The 22,164-nt window shown below is 39.1% G+C and overlaps 2 protein-coding genes across 2 annotated transcripts in view; one reads left to right on the forward strand and one right to left on the reverse strand.

The window, feature by feature from the left end:
* The window catches only part of PLPPR5 (phospholipid phosphatase related 5), a 262,285-nt gene extending 247,335 nt beyond the window's left edge, over nt 1-14,950 (reverse strand). Inside the window, exon 1 of the mRNA XM_080407158.1 lies at nt 10,521-14,950. The gene's annotated coding sequence lies outside the window, so the exon portion shown is untranslated. The remainder of the gene's footprint in view (nt 1-10,520) is intronic.
* The window catches only part of PALMD (palmdelphin), a 32,158-nt gene that overhangs the window by 8,271 nt on the left and 1,723 nt on the right, over nt 1-22,164 (forward strand). Inside the window, exons 3-7 of the mRNA XM_080407111.1 lie at nt 5,479-5,609; nt 14,966-15,080; nt 15,940-15,973; nt 16,062-16,169; nt 16,912-18,012. Coding sequence (XP_080263237.1) covers nt 5,479-5,609; nt 14,966-15,080; nt 15,940-15,973; nt 16,062-16,169; nt 16,912-18,012 — 1,489 coding nt within the window. The remainder of the gene's footprint in view (nt 1-5,478; nt 5,610-14,965; nt 15,081-15,939; nt 15,974-16,061; nt 16,170-16,911; nt 18,013-22,164) is intronic.

Here is a 22,164-nt window from a genome sequence, read left to right on the forward strand (position 1 = left end):
TTTTCACAGCTTTTTGGAGTCTTACCAGGACTCCATTTGACTTTAATAAGCATCACCCTTTGAAAAAAATTACACTCAGGAGGTAATGTTATTTGATCACTTTCATGGCATAAAATGAGATCATAACCAGGAATAACTCACAGCTGAAAATTAAGCCTCATATTTCAGACTGGGTGTGTTCACTCAATTCCACTACAGCAACCTCACTTCATACAGGGTGCAGCACAATCATGAGGTCTAATTTGACCTTTTCCTGGGAAAAAAAAAAAAAAAAACAACAGCAGCCTATTTTTATTTGGCTATAGTCTTTTATCAGCTTGTTTAATGACTCTTTGTTAAGGTAATGCTGTTTCTTTGTATATTTTAACAAAAAGTGCATAAACGCTGCAAATATTGTCCTGAAATATGGCCTAGTAAACTCAGGATTACAAAGTCCAAATTACCAAGAAGCTAAAAGATCCACCTCTGCAGACACTTGAAATTGTAGCAATTTCTACCCAGCACCACTATTCTTTAAATGTCTATTGCAACTTGGCAGTACATGTCATTTAGGGAGATGAGACGAAATCTATGCTTCTAGAAATACGCACAACTTGGTGTTTTACACACCTTTTTAATTATGTGAGTGGATAAACAGTTTCAAGAAAAATATGTTGAATCCAATACCAGGAGCATGGCATGTCTCCCTGAGCAAATATGGGAGAAGCATATTTAGAAGAAACTCCTTTTCAAAAGAGACACCTGATCCTGGGTTTCATCCACCCTCTTCTTTAGTGTCAAGTAAAAAAAACAAAACAGAAGTTATGATAAAGTAGTTCACTGGGCCAGGCAAGCCAATGCAAAAGTCACCCATGTCACTAGTTTTACTGGAAGGTATCAACCAAAAGGATGGGCTTGACCAATTGCATAATGTCTTGCCTAAAACAGAGGAGAATATCTTTTCCAAGTCCTGTAACTAATGAGCAGTAAACATGGGACTCTTTCCCTCCATCTTAGTACACGATCACACCGAGTACTGCAACTTGTGTTTCAAGTTTCTATGCCTATAAATTCAGGATGACTCTTTTGCCCTTCTTTTATGGGTAAACTGATCTGTTCTATATAACCAGCCAATACTCACCACTGCTGTGCACAGGCAGAGTCCTAGGGGCAGCTTCCTTACAGATTTAGTACATGCCTTCAGCTAAGATTAATAGGTACAGCATAGTTAAACAGTTAAGAGAACAAAACCCCACCTTGCACTTATTCTGAAGACGTTTTATGGAATTTCACAGAAGCTAAACACTCCCGGAAAAATATTACTGAAATGCTCTTCCTTTAGAAGAGGGCAGAAGATGTGATTTTCTTGCCAGTTCTATGCAAAAATCATACAGCTATCAGCCTGTTTATGTCTGATTAAAATCAGTCATATTGCATAGAAGCCAAATCAAGGATCTGTAGAGGAAATTATTCACTTGGCATAGAGGGATCAAGTGTACATATGAAAAAAAAGTGTATAAATACATATATATTATTAGCTATTTGGAGCACCCAAGTGGAGGCTAAGACAGGTACCTAATACCAGATGCAGCATTACTATATGAACATCCTCTGCTTGATGCTGTAGAAGCCTTGTCCTTTAATGAACATTTATGCTTCAGCCTAATTCAGGTATCTCAATGGAGGCAAACACAAGAATCTAGTGCAGAAAATTCTTTAAAACAGATTTAGACTTCTAAAGTGTTTAGACACTTCAGTAAATTTTATTGAGGGTTCATTTCCCTAGTGAGCCAGGTTGATTTCACTCATTTATACGCCTACCAGTTGCGCATGGTGAAACCTAGAGCTCCATGACCTATTCAACATAACTCGCACCTGTCCCTTAGGAAACTATTGCAGGTTAGTAAATCTCACTGTCATATAGATGTTCCTGTTAGCTGGGTATCACTATCCTGTTCCTCATTTTCTCCTTCATTCCTATTTATAGCCCTTAGCCACGGGTTTATTAAAAGGTTGTAGTTCTGTGGGTTTTTTTGGTTGTTTTTTTGTTAGGCTGGTTTTGGTTTTTTTAACTTCCGTTGTGTAAATAGGAATCTCTGCTCCAGCTTCCCAATGATTTTGTTTGCTGTCCCCAAGCCAACTTCTTACTAGAAAGAGACAGATGAGTATTCTAACAAGTCTTAGTTATCCTGTAGAACTATACTTGAGTATTTATTCCCTACACATGCACTTCTAACACATGAAGTAGAGGACATGCAAGCAAATACAGACACCTGTGTGGATAGGGCTTCATGGAACTGCAAGGGATAATGGGGCTGCGAGTGAGGGTACAAGGGAATTTCATCCTCAAGTAATTCTAGATGCACCAGCAACTAATTCTTCCTCCTACCTGGAATCCTTCTCACTGAGGCAACAAGGGAAAGGACCAGACAGAGTTGCTTGAAAAGCGTGGAGTCAGCACTCATTTGCATGTACCTTCCAAGAGCTTTTCTAGTTTAGCTTATTAAATTTTTGGCTTCTGACATGCCTGAACTCCGTTAGTGTTACCTTACAGGTGCTGGTCACACACCTTCTTATTCCAGGAGTTAACAGTGTTGAACTGTATCTTCTGTGAAACTTGTGACAATGATTTATGCCTCCCCCAGTATGCCATAAGATGAACTGCCATACCACTGGGAGAGCAAGACAGACAAGCTCAAAACACCCGTGCCTTCCAGTGAAGGATGATTCTTTCAGTGCTAGTCCAGCCTTGTTAAGGCTTACCGTGGAGTTATACCTGGAGCACAAGTAGGACATTACTCACAGAATTTGCAGAATATTGTCACAGTATTCCTGATGTGATCCTTAACTACAAAAGAAAGTGATTGCTCTCCAGCACTCTGGCTGTTCCCAGGGTCTTACCACATCGCGATGTATAAGTATCCCTTCCCCTTAACGTACCGTGCCTAATGGAAAATGAAGACATGCACAACCTAGTACTGAGCTAGAGACACTTCACAGTGAAAGAAGTGCTAGACAGCAGAAATAACCCAATTGCCCCAAAGCAACTGCTCCTGCGCTGGCTTGTCCCGATGACTCAGTTGAGCACCCTTGAAACTGTCTGTTGTTCAAAGGCTGTTTCCAAACTATGCAGTGTGTCATTCTTTCAAAAGTTAAATTAAAAAGGTTACATGGCACTTAGTTGAGAACAGCAGCAAACTATTCTAGGAAAAAACAAAAATAACACTATTATCTTATGCCTGTATTTAGGGAGTTTGTTTTCTTGGACCTAACCCTATATGTGCATGAAGTTTTTGTTGATTTTGATGGGTGTTACCAGTTTCTAAAGTCTACAGTGCCAGCCATGCTGTAGTTCTCACAAGGAATTATAGATTTATTTTTGGAGACAGCAATGTTACACTAATTCAGTTCCAGCCAGGATTAAAATCTTACTATTTATCATTAAAATCTAAACAGCTTAATTGAAAGGGAATTAATGTGTTCCCTCCAACTTCAGAAAACAGTATTTTGTCGTCAATAACAGTTGTGCCAACACCAGATTACGTGCACCTACCAGATCAAGTAAATCTATTCTATTAAAATCTGCATTTATTTCATTTGAGCCTAAGACACAGCTACCAGGAAATGCTGCCAAGTGATCCTACAGCCAAAGTCAAGGCTCAGGGCAGTCTTGAGCAGCCATTGCTTCCCCACAGATTTCCTATGATCCAGTATTGAGAAACAGAATACCGTTCCGCTGGGCTAAGGCAACTGTAAACATCAACCCTGTGTTCCAGGAAAAACAACAACCATCCACCCAACCAACCAACCAAAAAAAGTACCATGGAATGCCACAGAACTCCCAACAAGCCTGTTTCAATAACAGTTTCTGCTATATTACATATATCCTGCATCAAGCAAGTTGAAAATTGCATTTAACTGCAATCAGGTCCTACATGCATCCTTCTCCATCAGCTGGGCCTCCTCGCTAATAAAGCACATGTAAAGCACACAGCAAACAGAAAAGTGTAGGAAGCAACAGTTTAAGCAACTCAACACACAGGATACAGGCAGGGATTCCAACAGCCGCTGCAAGCAGCACTGAGGTTAATGCAGCCTTCTCACCAGTGCTGGGCACAGCTTTGCCTCAAAGCAGCAGTAGTCAAAATCCAATTTAATCTTCATCCACATCCTACAATTAACAAAACCATGTAGGGGAAAACCCCACAAAAAACCTAACATGGAAATCACACAGCTCAAGGAATCTATTCACAGTTAATGAAAAACCTTTTATGTGTGCTTTTTTCCTCCTGTTGAAAAAGTTTTTCTAAGGAGCCCTGACTCCCACTTCTTCCCAAAGGCAGCTGCTGGTTTTTATTCCTGAGTTACACTGAAGGGAATAAAAAGTGCGCAAGAAAGTTTGCATGATTTACAACCTCTAGCCTACAAATACGAACTTATCCCTATGAATATTTTTTTTTTTACACCAGGAATATTTTACAGAGCTCAGATGACTTTCAGATAACACCTTTTATATTGTAAATTAGCTAAGGAAGCAGTTAGTGCATACAGCCATATTTTTCAAAATTTGAAAGCACAGCCGAGAGATCCATTCACCTGTTCACATGCAATACACCCATTTGTAAGGCACTGCTGCACAGAACTCCACAGGCACTAAACATGTCAAGACCTAAATACATAAGCCCTGGATTGCTCCTCCAACAGAGTTCTAAGGATGCAGCAGGTCTGCTGAAACACTAACCAGTCATCAGCCACCCATGCTCCATCTTTCCCGTCCCACCCTTACTCCATACATCCTCACCAGATGAGAGGCGAGTTCGCTACTATAACTACCCAAGTCCCTTGTAAACTTGAAGGATAGCATTGCATCACTAACTCCCTAGAGATCTCTTCCCCTTATACAATTTTATTTAAAGAATATTTTAAATATATTTAATAAAATTATATAAATAAATAGAAATAATATGTATTTTTATATATGAAATTTAAATATAAAGAATAATTATAAAGAAATACAATTATTTCTTTTAAGAAAATTTTCATCTTTTATACCCTCTCCCAGAATCTATGCAATGCTATGACCCCAGAAATCAAGTCTATTGAAATGAAATGATAGCACATCCAATTGGAGCCTTTTACATGAGTCTGTAATAGGTACGCTTTGATACAACTGTTTTTCTTTATTGAAGAAAGAGATACCACTGGATCCACTTAAAAACATTAATCTGTTATAGGTAGCAACTGACATCCTCTACATACTTGTTGGGTGGACTAATAAAATGGGACATTGTTCTTAATGAGTTTGGCTTTAAGTCAATCTCAAAACATAAATGTTTTTTAGCATTTCCTTTTTAGTGGCACTCACTGCTGTCAGTTTGCCTTATGCCAGTTACAGCACAAGAACGTGGATCAGGCTGATGGCATCAAGGCAAGTACAGTAAATGACTGAATAGCATAACTTTTGAAGTACACTTACTCGTCTGTATTTTTCTCCATCAGAAAAAGGCCTTGCGAGAAAAATGGCTCTTGGATGGCCTTAGTTCTCTCACTCCAAAAGAGCAAGAAGAAATGCAAAAGCAGAATCAGGAGGACCAACAAAAGACTCATGAGCTGGAACAAGACATTTTCAGGTAGGGTACAAGACCTTTTCAGGTACGGTAGTACCCCTGCCCTTCTGTCTGCATTACAACTGTCCCTTCTTACAAGTCCTTCCTTATTTTGCAAAAGATTAAAATGTCAGCAAGAGCTTAAACGTATGCAGTTCGATGTACAGAGTAGAGTAATCTTTGTTGTATTTTCTAGTCAGCTAGAATTAGAGAATACAAAATGCAAGCTTCCATACTGTGAATTTTTATGAAATTACACAATAAATACCTGGCAAAGCGTTTATTTCTCTCATTCCAGATACCCCTTCCATGCTATACTCACTAGATGTAAGCTACAATAGATGGGTTTTGCTCTGAGATAGCAATTGTTGAATCAGAATTTCAGTATCAGTAAATAGTTTTAAAAGTTCTTCAGTTTCACCAGATCCTGCACAGCCTTTAGTACCTGACTTTTACTATAACACAGCACTTCAGAACAGTGCAAGCTGCCCAGCTCCATTAGTATCACTTGCCTTATTTTCTCTTATCTTTCATTCTGGTTTGTCTCAATTTATTCTCAGAAGCCTGTTATAGTAAAGGCCTTTTTCTACCTTTTATTAGAGACGTTCCTACAAATCTCAGCACCTAGTGCCTCACTACCACACTGGGCTAACATCAAACTGCATAGACATCTCACATACAACTCCTTTATTTATGAAGGATATGATTCTAGGTGCCTGTTAGCTGCAGCTAGCCTTTCCCAAACACCACAGGGCTCTGTACGTAATCAGCTCCTTCCCTGGGTCCAGGCATACTGACCGGTACTACCCATCAGCACTCACAGAAAAGATTAAGTGTTTACATTTCTTTAGATTCTGTAAAGTTTCATCATCCTTTCTTGATGTTTCTTCCTCTATCTCAGTACAACACAGCCTTCCACCATACTCTTCCTCCACTGTCCTCCTACACACACTCTTCTGGCAAAGCTGTCACCAAGACTACCTCCCCCAGCTATCTCCCACCCACTTCCCTCCTTACTCCATCTCTCCAACACAAACGATAATGGTCTTGGCTGAGAGGCAGCAGCCTAGTGCTAGTTTGTCCTATAATTATGCTGACTTCTTGCTCAAAAGCACTTTTCTCCACAGAACAGCTCTTCACGCACCTCCGTAGAATCCTTTGTTGCAGTGGTAGGAAGTAGACAGTGTTCTCTAAAAAGAGCCCAGCAGGTTGTGATTATGAGGACCTGCAAGAGGGGTCCCTGTGATGGTGTGATCACCAGGAAAGAGAACTGTGTGGGGAAGGACTGGCTCAGGAGCAACCACCCCACTGGAAGTTCAGCCCTTCTCCAGGCACTGGGAGGATAGGGTAGATTTTCAAAGTCCTGTTGACTTTGTGTAAGAGCTGGAGGTTTAGCAGAGCTCTCCTTTATGCCCTAAGAAATGCGGTGATGGGCTATCTTTAAAAACAAAAAAAAAGAGGTTTAAGCCTTTAAGTCTCAAAACCAAGTTGAGAACTGAATTTGGTGTGTGGCTATGTTGTGGGAAGGATGCTTTTATTCTTCTGACATAACCTACATCTACACTCTTGCCAATTCATTTGATGACGCTCAAACACAGAACAAGTGTTATAGTCAGGGTCTGTGAATGTCTAAGCCCCTAAAAAGGGAAGTTACTGAACTCCTGACATATCGATTGCCTTAAAACAGTGAAATAGTCTAGCAGGAAATGTACTCTATCTCCAGCATCCAGCTCTACTCTGTCACCTCTTCACATACCTTTAGGTTTCTTTGCCCCGAGTCATTGCAACTGAGCTATCTCACAGCAATGCTGGCAGCAGGGCCCTCCCGTCCTATCCCTGGGAAGACTTGGAATGTAGGATTAGGACCTCAAAACCTTCCTATAATACTAATTCAGAGATTTCAGCTAATAGGGTTGATTATTCACATACATAATGTCACCTCTATGTCTCACAGAATCCTGTGTTCGTAACTACAGTTGTAGAGTCTTGATAACTGTTTTTGTAATTATTGTCCTGAATTTGCCATCAGCTCAATGGCCTTAATGTTTATGCCCTCAGAGACCAAAACCGAACATGCGCAGGGAGGCTCTTCACTCCTCTGAATATAGCCATATAAACTTTTTTTAACATTACTAGAACTTATTGCTATTACAAACAGTGAAAAAGCAACCCAACTGGGGCTTTAGATCTGAAAGCCTCCTTTAATTCCTGTAGGTAAATTAGCACCACAAAGGAATATTACCTCTGCTTTAATTCTAGATCGGATCAAAAGTTGAAAAGGCATTAAGTTTGTCTGAATTAGCAGCTTCCAGGTCTTTTAAAAGATGCTCCTAGGCATTTAAAGGAAGATTTCTAAATGTATTTGTGCTTTAAGAAAGGAAAAATGAAAGTGCCAAACCCATAAACCCATCATTTGGCCCTGATTGCTTTCTTAAATCACAACGCCAATCCTGGAGTAACACCTCAGCCTGTCTCTGTGTTTTGATAGTTACAAGGACTAGATGCAGATAACACTGAATGGCAAGACTGCACATTCAGTACTGCATCACATCACAAACAGCGCACACATTATACCAAACGAGACGGAGGTTCCTCAGCTCATACACTTGATGTGTGCCTGAGCCTGTAACAGCCTAATTATAGAAATGTGCCTGTTACCTTCCCACTGGAATTTTTGCCAGACACTTGGTTAACATTCAGCATGTACAAACCCCAACCATTTTAAAATTCCTTTCCCATGTAGGTGGGATACAGGGATGACAGGTTTGTTTTGTTGTGTTGGTTTTGGTTTGTGGTTTGCTATCTAGTTGGGGGTTTTGTTTTGTTTGTTGTGTTTTGGTTTTTTAATAGTTTCTATTTACATGCCTGCATTAGGGAGAAATGTAATAGGTAGGAATTCTTCTCCTACACAGTTCAAGATTCAGTTAATTACAAGCACAAGCAATGTTTGTATATCTACATGGCTGATACTCTGACAATAAACCAGCAATTTAAATGCTAACAAAAATGAAATTAGTTTACTTGCAACTGTAAGCACTAATAGTGGAAAAAGTTGCAATAAATGTAAGATCGTGGCCTTTCTCCTCTTATTAAAAATACTATTCTTTCTCCAAGAATATAAGGCTATTTATTTTACTAGACTTGCTTAATGAAACTTGTGAGTGGTTCCTCTTATGGCTTCATATATGCTGCTCTTTCATGGCAATTTATTTTTTTCATGGCAGACCGGGTAGTTCCACAGCCATTTGTTGTTAATACCAGTTACCAACTAATTTTTCCTGCCCATGACTTCTCCTGGGAAGCTCCACCAAATTGCTTCCTCCTTAAAACAATTCCTACTTCTTGACATACATCTGAAATACTTCAGGTTATTTGTGGTCAAATGAATCAGACAAATTACATCAGCATAAAATGAAAAGATTAACTGACAAAGAGTATAACACAAAATGACACGCTGTCTTCACTCTTACAATAATAACTTCACAGGATAATACAGCCTAGAAAAAGAAAATCAGTATAGAAATGCTCCTAATTACATTCCTGAGCCACCCTGAATTAAGAAGGCTTAATTCACCATTGCTGAAGCTCTAGAGACAGTTTGGAGGTTTGTAAGGCCTTGATATCAAAAGAAATACTTGCATTACTGATACACTTACTCTCATAACCAAACAATCTATGCAACTTAGAGTCCTTGGCAGCTTTTACCTTCACCAATACACAAAGAACTCAGGTAAGGGCATTCGATTTCACAGATGGAGAATGGAGGCAGAACATCACACCTGGAGTCAGGTGGGAGCTCCCCTCTGAACTAGGAATTTAAGCAGGTTTATTCATATTGAGCATCTTTTGCTATAAATTATACCTCCTACCACTCCCTCAATAGCTGTCTAGCAAAGGCCTCTAGAAGAACATCCATGCTGCCCCCCAGATATCGTTATGTTTTGTTTAGACATACCCAGCCCAGTTTCAAACCAGTCAACAGTGATACAGAAACCTAGTAATACAGAGTTCAGTATGAACAAAGTCCACAAAAAAGAACAAAATATGCACCATACAGTGCTTGCACACTGCTTTCGCTATGCCATAGATAGCACCCAAGTTAACAAAAGCTTGCTTGACTACATATATGTGAAATCGTATCTTTGACCTGCCCTGTAAATCAAACATTGCTAAACTGATCATGTAGACACATGTCATGCAGGAGCAGTAAGATACATTATTGAGAAGCTCAGCAGAATTCTTTCTCTGGGCATCTGATTAATAACCTTCGCTTGATTCAGACAGATTCTGTCCGCTCTGATTATTCTGCACGGGGTTTACCTTCAGTTAAAAAACCTGAATCACTTTCAAGACTTTTGAATACCCTTAGACCAGTCTTTGTTTCTTTCTGCTGAGAGGACAATCACAATTGCAGGCAGATTATTTACAACAGTGGCATGGGCCTTTCAATCACCCTTCTAAACAGCACCTCTGTTTTGAGACATTCTTACTCAATTGTCAAATAGAGCTAGTGTATGTCTGCTAATCAGTTCAGATTTGAGCATTTTTTGATAAAAGGGAGAATTCCATTCTTTGTATCAACATCACAGTGAATAGCAAGTGGTCTGAAACACCTTGCAGACAAATAGCTGAATACTCTGTTTACAGACCAAAATTAGCATTTACATTATCTGTCCTATTGACCCCCTTTACACGTTAGAAGTTACAGGTGAGCATGTCCTTGGTCAGGGTACAAGCTGAAGACTTAGGAGTCCTATTTTCTCATTTAATCTGCAGCCAATAGCACTCATTCTTGATGGAATTAGTGGCTAAACAACACACTTAGAAATGCACAAACATCACGTTAACTAAGGTCTGTTCAATAGTTTATAATGCGATACATGAAGGCAGGCTAAGACTAGATGGACTCTGGAGCTGCTAAAGCATTTGACTCACCTCAGAACACGTGAGGACTTGCTAAACTGCTTTTTCCTCCCAGCCCAGCATTCTCCATGGTGGTATCCTCCTATCTGCTTTTCATTCTTAAACCATTCATTTTTTTCTCTTCTGGGGTGGCAGTGGTGCCAACTCCAGCAGAGCAGCTGGTGGCCAGCAGTAGTCAGGTATACTCCAGAATTCCTTAATTCAGTTACTACTTTGGCAGAGAAACCTCCAATTTAGTATCTCAGCTTCTAAGGTTCCTTCTTCCATCCACACCTCCATGCTACTTGTTTTCCTTTTTCAAATAACGAACACTACTTATGGAGAGAACAAACATCCAAAGGACTGCATTAATACAGTAGCTATGCCATACTTTATTTCTCTACAAGACACAGCAGCATCATTGAAAGATAATTTTTGTGTAATTGCTAGCTTAGCTCCTAGACTCTTTCAAGACAAATACAAACTATGATGTAACTTCATAAACATATCACTGATTTAGAATTTCTAAAGACTTAGACACACCAGAGAGATGCTGGCCTACCTTTTCAGCTGCATGAAGTCAAAAGGACTTTGATTTCTTTGAACTACACAGATTGCATCTTTTAAAAGTTTCCTTTCAACAAATTCCAGTGTGCACACTCACAATATCCTCTGAAAATGAACCATAAAAATCTATGTTTATACACAAGTATGAGTACAAAAGAGATACTTAAGGTCTAGATGCAATTCCCATTACGTGGGTATGAGAATTTTTCCCCAGCCCCACTAAGCACTTAATTAGTCCTCTTAATCACCATATGAAGTGGGTGTTGGTATGGGTGTGAGAGCATATATAAACTTAAATAATACTTTTCTTGATCTCCCAGATAACCATATGTGGTTTATCATCTTTGATTTATGTGGGGTTATGTTTTCTTTTTCTCCCCCCTCCTTTTTTTTTTTTTTTTTTTTTTAATATCTTCCCAGGATTTTTCCTCCTCTTCTTCAACCTGTGCATCTAGGAGTATTTACAGTCCAGACTGAAATAAACCCATAGTATAAGTTAATGATTCTTCAGTTCATTATGCTTATGTGTGCTTTCAATGATTAATTTTTGCATTATGATAATACTGCAATCATCTCATGTAAAAATTTCAATATATTAAACAAATATTATTCTGTAAGAAGTGCAAAAATATAGCACATGGTTATTGCATTAGTTTCTTTTACAGCCCTCCAAGAGTATTGATCCCCCTCATCACAAAATTTTGACGTTTCAGCACTATAATCATTACCTTTGAACAGGGTCCTAAGGGCATCTTGCAGAGCTCAGGTCCAAAGTGCTATCTGCTTTTAAATATTTTCTTAAGCTTTTACTTTCATCCTGAATGTATCTTTCTTCACATCTCAGTTCTGAGATCTATGATTCCTTTGTGTTTCAAAAAAGAGGATATTCTCACTGACAGATAAAAGTCCATGTAGTATCCTATTATTGTAGCTATATAAATCTAGGTTTATATAGGGCAAGAGCCACAGTGTTATTATTTCAGACTTCTCAAGCAGTCACACAGTAGATAAATAATGCTTCTCTGCCAGCCTGCATTCAACTTTTCTGGTCTGCTTAAAGTGATGACAGGCTTCTATTATTAATGTTAACTTTGGTGTAATACCGTGGATCCTAGCACATACTAAACAGTAAGTCAAAATGTAAAACAATCTTTTCTGTCAGTGTTATAGGCTATCATTATTCTATTTGTAACTTTGCCTCAGATCATCCAGTTGTAACTATTCTGACTGATCTCAGCCCCCAGCAGTATCAGTTACAGTTGCCTTAAGTCTACAGTAATCAATTTCTGACATGGATTCAAAACCAATGGAAGACATATTTCACTCAAATACAGAAGGTTTTGAAATTTGCTTTTGGTTTACCTTTAAGTAAAAAGAAGTTCTTCCAGAATCGATCCCAAAAAGAAGAGGTAGATGAACCAGGAAGCTGAAGCTATATGGCACTCACCTACAGCATGAGAAAACCAATTCAAGTTCCAGTTCAGAGTTAAATCTGGACTTGATTCTAGATCTTCATGGAAAAGTTGCTTCCCAACTACTAGGTTAATATGGCAAACTTCTATCTAAAACTTAACAAATATGCACTTACATAAAAAGGAAAGGTCTTGACTTGAAAGAGGGAGGAAAAAAAAAAAAAAAAAAAGGATATGGGACACCTGCTTAAGTCACTGCCTTAGAGAAAAGAACTTGACTGAGATACTTTAGCTTAGAGATGTTCTTTAACCAGACATAGCTTTCTCTATCTCACAAACATACAGAGATTAGATATTTTATCTTGGACCTTTCCGTTAGAACTGTTTTGTCAAACATCCTAGAGCTATGAAAATAAAAACCCTAATTAGGAAAAGATGCCATAAACATTGTACTTAGCTTTAACATGTGAGTAACCACATAACATAGATTTAACATATAGCAAAAAAGGGAGGGAAAGGGAGCTGTGACCATTTTAAAATAATGTACAGACCTACAGCAGAAGTAAATAGCCCCCAAAAAATCTGGACTGCTGAACTTCAATCTCCCTTTTACATAATGATAAAGGTTTCTTAAGAACACAGTTAGCCCATCAGCCAAGTCGCAACTAGCAAGACACTTCCGTTTTGCGTTGCTAAAATCTGACAGAAATAAGTCAATTGCTGAATATCCTGCTATCTAGAGAATATCCAAAGTTAGTGTATTTGTTATTCATAAGAGGAAGGCTTGTAGTCTGTCAAACAAAGGTCTTGCTGACTAGACCTGGGTACAATTAAGGCTCCTCCTCTAACAGATCCTTAAAAAATTGTTCCTTACTGTTGGAAGTCTCACCTAATTGCACCTGATGCACCATGTATCCACCTATGTGAACTACCCAATTTTCTCTTGGAAATTCATCGGTAACACTCGTAAGGATATTACTTGAGCAAATGCTGCAAACATCAACCTTCCCGGCTGCTTGTCCTAGCACACTGAACCAGTGTGTCTTACATGACTGCTGTTCTGCTGAAAGGGAATGCTTTCCAGAAACGAGATTTCAGCACTCTTCCCAGAGAATTAAGTACACAAAATGCTGATGAGTGACAAAGAACAACACATGTATGTCTGTTAATAGGTATAGTCTATTATGTCTAGTAATTAGTACACAGCCCCCAAAAGGAGCCCTTAACACTTGCTAGTATTTTTAAGTCTGTAGCTACACAAGCTCTGATCTAGTCTATCAGGAACACTATAATAACACCCACCCCCATCAGCAATAACTTGCATTTGTAACCAAGATTTCTTCCGCTGAAGAATCAAGCTTCAGGCTGTCAGTCAAGCACTGTTACACTTGTTTTACCAAAGCAAAGAATTTTGAAATCCTAGAACGCATGTTCACACATGCAAAACCATGGAGAACTGCCCTGGCATCTTGGAGCTGAACATACACACCTCTTTGAAAGCCCCTTCATTGTCCTGGATGTTTGTAAATTCTTCATTTTCAATCCCAATCAGACTGGAAAAAAAGCTTCAGAATATAGACTCTTGAGCATCCTCCCACTATGAGGTTGCTTAGTTTTCAAAATCTACAGAATATGAAGTTATCACTTCCTAAAAGTAGCCTGAAAAGCACATCACTATTATGATTTCTAGCTGTACTAACTCACATATTAGAAAATTAGTTAAGAGCTGTTTTATCTATAAAAAGTACTTGAAAATGTCATTATTATTTTATAAAAAAAAGTTATACCTGTTCTACCCCTCAGAAAAACAAATGTAATTTGATTTTCATTGATAGATGTGGCTCTTCTGGAATTGTAACTTCTAGTTATAGATTGACTAGAACTTTCCTCCACAGGGACTCCTCCTGAATACAGTTTAGCTACATATAATAAAATACAGCATATAAGGTTATGTACTCTAGCCCTTTAAGTACTACCAGGTACAAGAACATCCTTCTGACATTCTTACAACAAAATTTGCTTCTTTTCATCATGTGTACAGGTACACATACAAAATTAAGACACAAACTCATAATCCTGGTGTCTGTATACTAGATTCCTACATCTTAATTACAATGAAGTAATCACATCTCTTGAGATAATGTAGGAGAGAAAATTTGCTTAGAGATGAGGAAATCCTGTGGGGCCCTATATTTCTTATCTATTCCCTCCTGTAAAATAAGTTAGTTTCAGCCACTGTTTTCTAAGTAGGCTCAGAAGGAATCAATGGCAGGTACATTTTGGGGGGTTGGAGGTGGAAAAAAAGAAGAAAGAAAAAGAGAGAGAATACCATTTCACACTGTTTCCTGATGCATATGAAATTATAAGATGATTTCATATTAGAGCGAAAATTTGTCAGGGTAAGTAGAACCAGCCCCACTAATGTCCATATTCATAACGTATTGAATCTGCGATGTTATTCTCCGCTTGGTATTAAATCAAAGGGAATTGTGATTGCAGACTGGAGAAGGAAATTGAGGCTCTGGAAAGAGAGGAAATGGAAGTCTCAGCTAAGGAAGAAGCAATTTTAAAGAAACTGAAATCTGTTGAGAAAACAACAGAAGACATAATAAAGGTTAGTGTCAAATTACTCCAGAAGAATTCATTACTCGTTCATCATAACCAGGGGAAAGGGAATTAGCTGGTTCCTGTGAGTGTCTAAGGTGACAGTAGTTCAAATACAAAAGGGGTCAACATGTTACACTATTCAAGTGCCCAAATGCCTCCATTTGCTTGTTTATGGGCGTGGGGGAGCAATTCCTATCGTTACTCATCTATAGCACAGCTCAAAAATACAGCACTGCTACTAACCAGCAACTTTGCATGTCAGCCAAAGACAGACATAACAGGTACAGAGTGGGTACAGAAGGTGACATAATCATACTCCTTTAGATGATATGCCCAGTTAAACTGCATCATGTTTCCCCACCCCCTCCCCCCAAATCCGAGGTTATAGTGAAACCTGACTTAATATTATCATTAGTCTTTGTCAAAAAGTCATTTTGAAATTTGAAAATCACTTTAAACCATCTCAAAAAATATAGTGATGAAACTTAAACTTCAGTTCTCCGGTTGCTCTTACACATACACTCTCTCTAAATAAACGCAGGGAGATAAGCACAACTGGAAAGTCAAAGTAGAGCCTTTGACATTCTTTGAAGCCAACCAACCAGCTTGGGCCACAGTGTGAGGCTGAATCACCAATTAACACTTTTGTAATGTCCTGCCCTTCTCCATGTGACTTGGAATCATATCAGCGAAAAAGACCAGAAAAATCTCACCCTCCCTTACCGTGCTCCAGCTAGGCAGTTTCACTTTTAGCCCCTTCTCAATATGAAGCTGTGCACACAAAAAGTTAAAACTATCAGTTAACTGTCTAGATAACAACTTAAACTGACTAATCACATTTATTGTTAATGGTTCTCTTTTTCTAGTCTGTGAAGACTGAAAAAGCAGGAGTTGAAAAAGGTATGTTTAGACAAAAAAAATATTTTAAAATGTTTTTGTAGAAGTCAGTGAAAATACAGTAAATGCTTTGTGGATTTTCTTTATTCAGAGGCAGCAGACTACATATACGCCAGCATACCTGACCTTCCCAAGTATTTCAGGCCTTCTGCACTGAGAAGTACAGCACATGCTGCCACTGATGAAGAAAAGAGACAAGGTACGGCTTATTAGTAACTCTAGAAGGTGTCAATATGTGCAAAGACTTCCTACAAATTGACTCTAATACACTTTAGGGGAAGAATAAATATTACAGGATGGGACAATGTTGTTCTCATTTAAGCTGTGTTGTCAGTGAGGTCATCAAAATTGAGAGGTAGGTCACTGGTGTAAGGCAATTCCCATTGGGAATTAGGATCAAGTGTTTTCAACGTTTACACTTCTTTCTAGCATTTCACTCCTCTAGCTGGCATAACTTGAAGTAGTTCCTCCCTTCATATCATACATTTCACATTTTCTAGCCGCACTTACACTTACTGGGCAGCCAGCCGCAGTCTGGTAGTTTTCCAACTACTACAAAGCCTCCCAGCCCTTCTGAGTGCCCAAGACTCTTTAGCCCCGTAGCACGTTAAGCTCTCTCAGCTGCTACTGCCTAGCACAACACCAGGGGCCAAGGTTAAATCTGGCTTTCTCGGTCAATCGCATAATGAAAACTGGCTCCTCAACAGCTTAGTTTTCCTCACAGAATTAGATCCAAACAAAAATATTTTTTTCCACTTCAAGTTTCGACAGGATGGAAGGGGGCATTCAGAATGAGAATCCAATGTTTTGGTTACCTATGTGATAATTTCATGTATTTGGTAATTAATTCTGACTGTCATTCTCTATCACTGTCATAACTCTTCTGTAATATTTCTTGTGGTTGCTGAATTATCAGTTTGAGCTCTTGTTTCTTTCAACAGCATTGTTTGCCATGGAAATTAAAGTTGAAAAAGACATGAAGACAGGAGAAAACACAGTGCTATCAACAATACCTCTTCCCTCAAAGGAGTTTAAAGAGACAGGAATTAAAGTCTACGATGATGGCAGGAAGTCAGTCTATGCAGTATCCTCAAATGGCAGCACAACACAAAATGGGATGGATGAACTTGCTCCTGTTGAGGTGGAGGACCTGCTCCGGCAGGCAACTGAAAAAAATTCCCAGTCTCCCACAGAGTATCATGAGCCTGTGTATGCAAACAAATTTTGCAGGCCAGTTACTCCTCAGAAAGACAAATTAGTCCCTGGACCAAAACAGGAAGACACTCAGAGAAGAGAGATTAATGGATTTAGCAATCATCAGACAGAATTTTCCTCCAAAACAGAGCCCTTTATACAGCAACATAAAGAGAATGGGCTTGATCTTTCAAAGGTAATAAAGCCCAAGTCTCCCTCTCCAGTACCTTCCCATTCAGTGAAGAAAGTGCACACTAATCCCGAGAACAAGGTGATACATAATGAAGAAAGAAAAGCTGCACATGAGGAATTAAAACCTTACCAGGACACAAGAGAAAGACACAATGAGACAAGGCTTTTAAGCCCCTGCCGTCTTAATGAAACATCCCCTGCACCTCAAGATGAGGAAGATGTGCATTACAGCATTGTCCAAGCTGTACCATGTTACGTGGATGATTCTGAACCAGTAACAATGGTTTTCATGGGTTATCAGCGCATTGATGATGATGATGCAGAAGCAGACCAAAAATTGTCACGATATGATGGTGTTATTCGTGCAGAATTGGTTATCATTGACGATGATGATGATGACGACACCAGCAAATCTGAGAAACCAGCATACCATCCCATAGGCCACTACAGTCAGGTTTATCAGCCACCAAGCAGGAAAATCACAGAAGTCCCTCAGACAAACCCTGTGAGTGGTCTGGGTGCAAGTCTGAACAGGGTACCTCACAAAAATTCCATCTCCCTGCGAGAACAAGAAGAACGCTTAAGCTCACCAACACACCGTGCTCAGCTTCACAGTCAGGTATCTGGAGATGGTACTGAAGATCCCTCACTAACAGGTAACAGAAAAGGAAAATCATGTTACTGCTGTTCGCTCATGTAGCAAACTGATACTATTCTTATCTGCTAGCAACTGTTTCACTTTACTGTTTGGACTGTTTCCTTGACTAATATGCAATTACTAATCATTTCTTTGCTCTTGTTTGTTAACAAATAACAATCTGCATTTCAGTATTGTTTAATTATTTCATCTTTAGCAATGCACTAGTTACCATATCAAAATTTGCAAAATAAACTATCTCAGAAAAGCCATTCCTGTAACCTTTGAAGATTAAAAGTGGTTCTCTTTCAAGTGACAATTAAAAGTTCCATTAATGCTACCTCAATTAGCAGAATTAGTTTTTATTTCTACCAGGTAACTAACAGCATTGCTTCTGAACACTCTCTCCTCACTGGAATGTTTTTGTGCCTTTCTGCATTCTAACTACTTTCCAGATAATCCAAATTGCTCCTTAAATCTGAAAGACTGTTTAATAACCAAGCTTTACTTCGCATTTTTCTGGAACCAGCATTGCCAACCTTGCATTGACAATGTTTATGTAAGTTTTAACATTTTTTTTTTGTTAACCTGAGTGAGATATTTGTATAGCCTCTGAAAGACAACTAAATAGTTTTCATCATTACACGTGGTTAGTCAATAGTGCTATATTCAACACTTCTACATTCTATTAACACTCAAGGTGCCCATTTCTTACGATAAAGTTTTATAATAAAAGGTTGAAAGAACAATAGCAAGATCTTCCAGAAACACAGAAAGCTCTTCTTTATGATTATGTTGCACTTTAAGGTATACAACTGAACTGCATTTAAGTATATTTACAGGACAACAGATCTCAGACAGTAGTCACATTTGCTTCAGGGAAAGAACACTGTGTTTGAGTTTTAGGAAGATCAGGGGTCCTGATCCCACATTCTATCCCTGCTCCTCTTCCAGCCTATGTTCTGAATAATTTTGTAATTTCACAGCAAATGTGTAAGTTTGGGCCCTGCCTAAAACTGCACTGCCAGCCCAGCATTTCTTTACAACACAGCTAAAGCCAGGAGAGGGTGGTCATTGGATCATGTAAGGCCTTTTGAGTATTTTTGCATCAGTATGCACCACTTAGGAAGAGCTGTTCAGTAAGTAACTGATCCCAGTTTACAGAAGTATCACCCTTGTGCAGTCATGCACACAACAGCCTGAAATATTCCAGCAGCGCTGCCCAGCCTTTCCGATCACTGAAGCCGCAACTTTCTATCACTTAAAAGGACCTTTGCTCCTCTCAAGCACCAATTCAGCCACCTGTGCACTTCCCTGGTCCTCCAGGACCAAAGGCTGCTGCCACCAACCCTTATGCCAGCAACTGAAAGCAGAAGTAGCTGCTACAGGCAAGATAAACCACTCCAGACACTGCTCCAACCCATTGTATTTTGGGGATGGTCCCTTAATTGCCCCATCATGTATGTATAGGCATGTACTGGAGGAGTGGCACTCACCCACCCAGCCACCCGTTGGCTGCTATTGAAACAATGCGTTCATCCTACAGCCTGCTGCATGGTTGCTCCTGAACGGATCTCGGGAAAGAGGTTTCCGAGAAGTAACTATGAGCTGGCAGCACCATTCAGGTGGGCCATGTATAGGCCACGAGATGTTAGTCGAGCACCTGTCTGTAACAATCTTTGCTTATTTTTGCCTCCTGAAAGAAATGTCTGAAACGTCTTCATTTTCCCTGCTACACTCGGAGACATTCTCAGAACAATATGGGTTCTCCCTCTTTCGAGGTTAGTGGAAAACAAACATTGACTTTCAGGGAGAGGGGGTAAGTGTAGACCTAGCAAAGATGTTTGAGAATCTGTTCTGTTAATATTTATTCGGTCTTACCCATTTACATATAAGTATTCTACACCAGGGAGAAAATCGCAAATTAGGCAAAACCCAGTGCCAATTAAATTAAAAGCAGTTTGGCAACTGCCTCAAAAATACACCGCAACAGTCAGCACTGCCTCCAAGTGAGTGTCTTAAGTGCTCAGTAGAATTTGGAATTAAGCCATATTCCTCTTTACCCCTCCATCTATTTATTGTCACTCCCTGGGACATTTTGATCAGTGGAAAAAGCCAGGAAGTGACTCAATTTTTCCCAAGCAGTCCTGTAATCCTACTGTGACTTCTAAAAAGGAAACAAAACCAGGAAAGCCTCTTAAATCTAGAACAATGTATTACACAGAGTTGTTTCTTAGGGAAATAAATTGTTTTCAAAGCAGCCACTGATGCCCAGCCTAGCAGGTTCACCCTAAACACTATTAGTGAAAAGAGGAGAGTCAAAATTATTATTGGTACCTCATCATTCATTACTAAAACAACAAACCATACAAAAAAAATAACTCTCTCTGAAATGAAAGCTTTGGGAGGCAATTGTAGGATTTGAACATTAAATAGGCACTAAGTAGTCTCTGAAAGAGAATGGAAAGCAAGGAAGCACAGGACAAGACTAGGAGACAGTCGACGGTCCCTTATGTAACAATCTTGCTTTAGGAAAGAAATGAACCTTCAGAGCAAGTTACTGAAAAAGTTAGCAATTGTCAAGGACAACTAGGAGGCAGGAGAATTGTTCCATGTGCCAATGTATACAGAGAAATATCAGATTAAATTAGGAGCTTTCAGCATGCCCCCAAACCAACAGAAATGTATGACATACCTCTTTCCATATGGGACCAATTTTCCTTTCCCTGTAAGTTTGGTGGAGGACCAATATCTCCAAGTATGCGCCCTCACATAAAAAATACAGAGACAGTGCTATAATTAGGACACCAGTGTTTTGCATTATTAGAGTTTATTTTTTTAAATTTCAGTCAAATGAATTAGTATGCAAATGTTTAGAAGATTCAATACTCATTAGGGAAACTAAAAATTCAAGGCAGGGGGGAAGGCTAGACATAGTGGAATGAATAAGGAAAGGAAAAACTGAAGCCGAATAGGCAGTAAAACCTACTGACAGCGTGTTACAGGCTCTCACGGGACACAAAGGTCCACAGCTTTTGGCAGGTAGCTAGTCTAGATGAGATAATTTTTTTTTTTCCTTAGCACTGGAAGCTGTGCAACCTTCAAAAAACAAAATGGAGACTTCAGTCTATTTGTGTTGAATAAAGTAACACACAAAAATACTTTTTACTAAAGATTCATGCATACTAGGTTTCTATAATGCACAGAGCAAGACAAAAACAGACTACTGTCTGTAAGTGAAGCATCAGACTGATTGTTCCCTCAAACTACAACAAGGACTTGAATCTTTCAGAATTCCCTGGCCTTCAGACAGTACATGGGGTCTTTGTAAGAGCCAAGCTTAACATCAATGGCCCTATGATATACAGTTACACTCAGATGCTTCAGTGATTTGCAACAACTTCAGCATTCAAAACATAACTCGAGTTGGACATTTGCTGACATGCATAAATCAAATAAACAGCTGCTTTGACCCCCTGTCTCTCAGTACAGACACATACGCAGGATGAAGGAACGAGACACACTATTTTGGGTAACCCTTCAAACCAAGAGGCCAGAGAGCTAGAGATTATTCCCAACTGCATTCTCAGATCAACGTCGGGGTGGGGGTGGGGATTTTTACACATCAAACTACAGCGTTACATTGCTGTTCTACAAATAACCTTAACATTTAATCATCTGCCCTGCACTGTAACTTTCAAACTAACCCACGTTATACCCAGTTACAGACAACAGCTATACTGATGTTTACACAGATACCTTGTTACTCTGTCAGACTTAAATCAGGAAGATGACTAACTCCCACTGTGACTCACTACACCCGGAAGAGAGGAAAGTTTTTGGTGAACATCAACACAAAAGAAAAAGCTTCCAAACAGTTACAGCTCCCACTGAGGAGTTTAGTTTAAACAAAGAGTTTGTTTAATTATTCATGCATCCTTTTAATCTGTCAGCATCTAGTCAAGAACAATATCGTCTGTCTGCAACGTGTTAGTGAAGGTAACAGAAATAAAACAGATATAGAAGAGAGTGTGCTAATTTTCAGATAGTGATGATGGAGTAATTTCTTAATATACTCGCTTTATTGCAAAATTACTAGAACTAATGCCTTCTACTGATTTCTTTCTGTAACACTAAAACCAATGCTTATTCTGCTGGATTAACAACCGGA

The sequence above is a fragment of the Falco punctatus genome, assembly GCF_963210335.1.
Source record: "Falco punctatus genome assembly, chromosome: 11".
In the NCBI taxonomy this organism is placed as follows: domain Eukaryota; kingdom Metazoa; phylum Chordata; class Aves; order Falconiformes; family Falconidae; genus Falco; species Falco punctatus.